General features: G+C 36.1%; 1 protein-coding gene across 1 annotated transcript; it reads left to right on the top strand.

Annotated features, from left to right (window-relative positions):
* LOC115924594 lies at nt 1-3,353 on the top strand. The gene is made up of 2 exons (XM_030987160.1): nt 1-369; nt 2,317-3,353. Exon 2 carries the CDS (start codon nt 2,320-2,322, stop codon nt 3,004-3,006), a length of 687 nt encoding a protein of 228 aa, XP_030843020.1. The 5' UTR covers nt 1-369; nt 2,317-2,319; the 3' UTR covers nt 3,007-3,353.
* The last annotated feature ends 1,415 nt before the right edge of the window (nt 3,354-4,768 follow it).

Genomic DNA, 4,768 nt, shown 5'->3' on the forward strand with positions numbered 1-4,768 from the left:
GCCCGTTGTTGTCTGTCTGGGCGGGGAGCGTCATTTTGTGTTGGTTTTGCATTAGTCGATATTATTGGGAGGTAAAGGATTACTTCAAGAGAATATCAGTATATAGTGACCAACATAACGGAGTGCTAAACAACCATCTACACCTTACCTGATATTGATAATACACCTGTAAGACTGTGTCGATCCTAGCGAAAGTAATTGCGAGATTGCAGGACTGGGCTTGACACAGGGATTCTTATTCAGACTCGTGGAGAATCGCCAATTACAGTTTGAGAACCATAAACGTAATTATGGTTGCGGTGAAATGGAATGACAACGTGGAATTATATTGAATATCTCGAATAAATTTTGGAGGACATATATAATCAGGTGAGTAGACAGGATATTGATGTGGCATTGTGATTCAGTTAGTCTCTATCGCACACAATCATTCTCATTTCCGTTTTCATGAAGGTTTTAAGTCATGAAGATTGCATGTCTTGAAGATTTTACTCAATCGAGGTAATATATTAGATAGATAAATTCTCAAATCTCACTTTTCCACCATTTCATTCCTTTTATGTAGAAACGTTTTATGTTAAAATGTTAAAATGAAATTGTTTATAGAGGGAATAATGATTTCGATTCAACAAAACTAGTTAGTGCAGTGGGTTTGATCTACAGAAAGCACATGCAATACTTACATAAATATCTGAATAAAATAGCCAGACACATATTTGTATATAATACCACTTCTATAAAGATATATGAATATACGCTTAGGAAAGAAAGAAGGCAATATCACGTCAAAAATGTATAGCATAGAACTTACCCTTTCAAAAATCTTAATCTGACATCAAATGCAACGAAGTTTACAGCCGTTCATTGGGTAATAAATAAATAAATAAAATTGTACAGTAAGGCAATATTGCGGTCTAGTTTCATTGGTACAACTTCATGTACCAAACGAAATACGGTCGTTTCATTATATTCTAAATCATTTTTTTCACATGATGTTTAAATGAAATATAAAAAATCAGTTAAGAATACATAGTCAATTGCCCAGTGTGTTCAGATGTTAATATTATCCACTCTAGGGCATCAGTCGCGATGGAGATACGTCCAATTGCCGACTATATCTTGGGGCAAACTTATACCATAATGAATATTCACAGCTTGTCACTCGATGGGTGGATATAATTTGTTACCAATGAAATTACACCTTTTATCACCGTTATGATTGCGCCATATACTGCAGGATACAATCATTGATTTAGTAATGGTACATGTAAAGCTGAACATTTGCAATTACTTTCTTGACTACCGTTTGAGACAGTACACCCTAAGAAATGTCACAGCCTAACTACATCGGATATCTATATCCGAAGGGCGATCAATTCTCTAGGACTCGAACGCTTTAGAAATTTCCTACTGGAGAGCGTAATATCTACCGTACCTCATGTTTTCGGGGTAATGACAATACTGTGCTTTATTCTTGCTGTTGAGTTTGGCCCTACCCTAAGGCCAAACCAAAAATTGTTTGGTTGTCCTCGATTGCTTTTCTGAAGTTAGGGCGGGCGGGCGTATTTTTTTTTTTTTTTTTAATTTATTTTTTGTGTATTTTTTGTTTTTGTTTTTCCCCATTAAAAAAAAAATCATTAGGATTGTCAAGCATTTAAACAAACAAAGTCTATAAAACACTTTAATATGATAAAAGACTAGTTTAATGTACAATGAATATTGTGCTTTGAAATACAACACCTTTTAAATCTCCCTTGTACTACTTATAGCTACTTGCGCCCTTTATGTAGCAAACAATGCCTAATCGGTGACCATTGGTCCCCCATGATCCTCTTTATCTTATATTAACTGAGAGCTGATTTGATCTGTCCAGTGACCTTGCAGGGTGGTCTAATCCCTCCTGTAAACTATTACAGATGGGCTTTAAAATGAGTTTAAGAATGCTCAGAACCTGATTTGAATGAACGGCATTTTGACATAGAAAAATAAAAATGGCCAGTATAATAAATAAATAATTGCGTACTGAAACGACAAACTGGCAACGGGACGCATTTTGATCCTTGCAAATGCATAAAATGGCAAGGGAGGGGCACAAGCTATGACGTGCCTAGCCTCTAAATCCTGATGGACATAATTTGAATGGTATAGGAACCTCGTCTTTTGGATAGTTTTCTCAATGGATAATTCAATGTGACTAGGTGTCTCAAGATTTATCATCGCAGTAGGATGACATCCGGGGATAGTTGTTCTGACATGCATTTTCCTAGCGAATCTTTCCAGCAGGAATGATAATGATTGTTTTCTTTGTATACACAGGTGATGGCGGGTGCTAAAGGCTTCAGCAGTGACTTCACAAGCGGCCATGACCGATGGCTTGCTCTGCAACAGGTAAGCCAGAAGATCTTAAGTCGAGCTGGTACCCTCAATAGCATGGAAGATCGCGAACTTGAGCGGGTGACCAGACAATTGAAATTCAAGGAGCATCTGAAGCAGACACAGTACGAGTCAACAGAGAAACAACTGAAGTCGAACTTGAAAGACCACTTCCTATACAATGCAGCTTTACAACAAAGCGTCCGCGCCAAGAACAAGGCTCGAAAGCGCCCTCAATTCTTACCAAGTATTCCCGCGACGGCGGAGATGCGGCCGTTCGGTCGTTACAGCGGGCGGACCCATTCCAGAATGGTGTCGGCGATGGATCGACTCGATCACAAGTTCTCACATCAAGAGGAGGAAAAGACGGCCAAGTTAGTCATCGACTGTCGGACAGAGAGCGAAGTTAATATCAACAGAACTCTGACAACCGAACAGATACTGGATGCCAAAGGCATGCCGCTCTCTGAGAGGCTTACTTTTGAGAGTGTGTCAAGATTTCGAGAGTTGATCGGAAACGCTAAAGCACACGCAGTCATCGACAGACTGCGGAAACGAATAGCAGACAGGAAAGAGAGAGAGAAAGGAATGAAAGTTCTCAAAAGATCGAAGGGGCTTTTTCAAACGGAGTGATCACCTTTCAAGCCATTTGTTTGTGAAAGTATGACTGAAGTAGTATGTTTCATAAATATTTTTTGTTTATCTGATGTCATGATGAATTCGATAACACAGGAAGGTTTCGATAATGGTCCATAAACGAATTTAAGTCAGCAAATTATGAAATAGACAAAGTTAGAATTTGGACTTTTCTTGATCTTAGAATGCTTGAGCGTCTTACCATGGTAGCTTTATTAAAGCCGGGCTGATAATATTATTGCAGGGTTCTCAGAAAGAAAAGTATTAATACTGATGATGCTACCCTGGGTAAACAAGACATATAATCATTATTATTTTATATTATGATCATTATGCTTATTATTATCATTATCAGTATCCTTAATATTGTTATTATATATTTTAACATATTTTGTATGTATACATGTTCATTGACATTTTTGTTTATATTAATATTTATTGACCTTTCACATACTTTCAAATTCTAGACGATGTACATGTATATTGCAGATTTGTTTTTCTCTCTGTAAAATCAAATTAAATGTTGAGACCAGTTCACGCTTCCCTATCAATTGCTTACAAAGAAATACCTTGTAAAAAGAGTGTAATATTCTTCACAATACACTAAATTCTCTTAACAATATTGAATTGGCATCGTTCATAAACTAGTAAACAAAAAGGTTGAGTTCTTGTGGATGTGTAAAGAATTTGTGATCTTTTTTTATTCTTTTCATGTCATTGTAAAAGACATGTCATAGGAGAGGTGTCCCTAAAAATGCCCTAATATTTGAAATATGAAAAAAAAACTAGCTGTACTTGTTTGGACCATATCACACATGTGTTTTCTCCTACATACACATTTATGTGTGCATTGCATGTGACGTTCAGCTAGACTGGGTCAGTTTCATATCACTATGATAATTCCAAAACCTGATAGAATACGCAGATTCTTAAGGGCCACATAATCAACATATTGCTTCCAGACTGTTTCTTTTACGTTGAAATCGTATGACCAAAACTCAACTCATCTTTAAATGGAAAGACCGTTCTGATTTTAAGTTGGGTGTAATAGAAGAATAATAGTAAAAGAAGAGTTGATAGTTTAAGCAAAAATCTGATTAAAGAAAGAAACAGTTATAGATTTTTGAGTTTGAAAACGATCAAGCACAATCGTGTAACTCGTTGACATATCTGTCGAGGTCCTTTCCCATTTGCTCTGTACTAAAAATATCCCAGATGCAATCAACGCACGCGTGTTTATAAACCACCCCTTCATTACAATTAAAATTATATTTCTTTATCAACAGCGAAGATGATAAAACATTCGTAATGTATAGCATTTCTAGTTTGTGTTTCACTGCAACTTCAAAAATTCACAACTGAATGATAAGTCAAGACACTAATGTCTTGGTATTTTGAGTGCCCCCTCCCCTCCCCCCCCTAAAAAAATGTTTGAAAATGTAGCGAAAGATTAAGTTGAGCCATTTGAAATCCAATAATTGGGCATTGTCAACAAACTGGTGTAATAAAAGCAAAGCAAGAACTTTAATGAGAACTTTACAAAAAGACATTGATATTGATATAAGTTGACCATCCAGTGTTAAAGTGTGTGTAATTCAACACTGGCTGGAGGTAATTTTACCACATACATTATACTTTCGTTTCGTCAGATATGAAGAATAAAAAGTAATAATTTGTTTGATACGCTTATGGAGTAAATAATCTAAAGAATGTCTTTAAGAAAAGTACATGTAGATTAAGAGTTTGGTTATTTTATTTG

This window comes from Strongylocentrotus purpuratus, unplaced genomic scaffold (assembly GCF_000002235.5).
Source record: "Strongylocentrotus purpuratus isolate Spur 01 unplaced genomic scaffold, Spur_5.0 spur5_scaffold_16, whole genome shotgun sequence".
NCBI classification, from domain to species: Eukaryota; Metazoa; Echinodermata; class Echinoidea; order Camarodonta; family Strongylocentrotidae; genus Strongylocentrotus; species Strongylocentrotus purpuratus.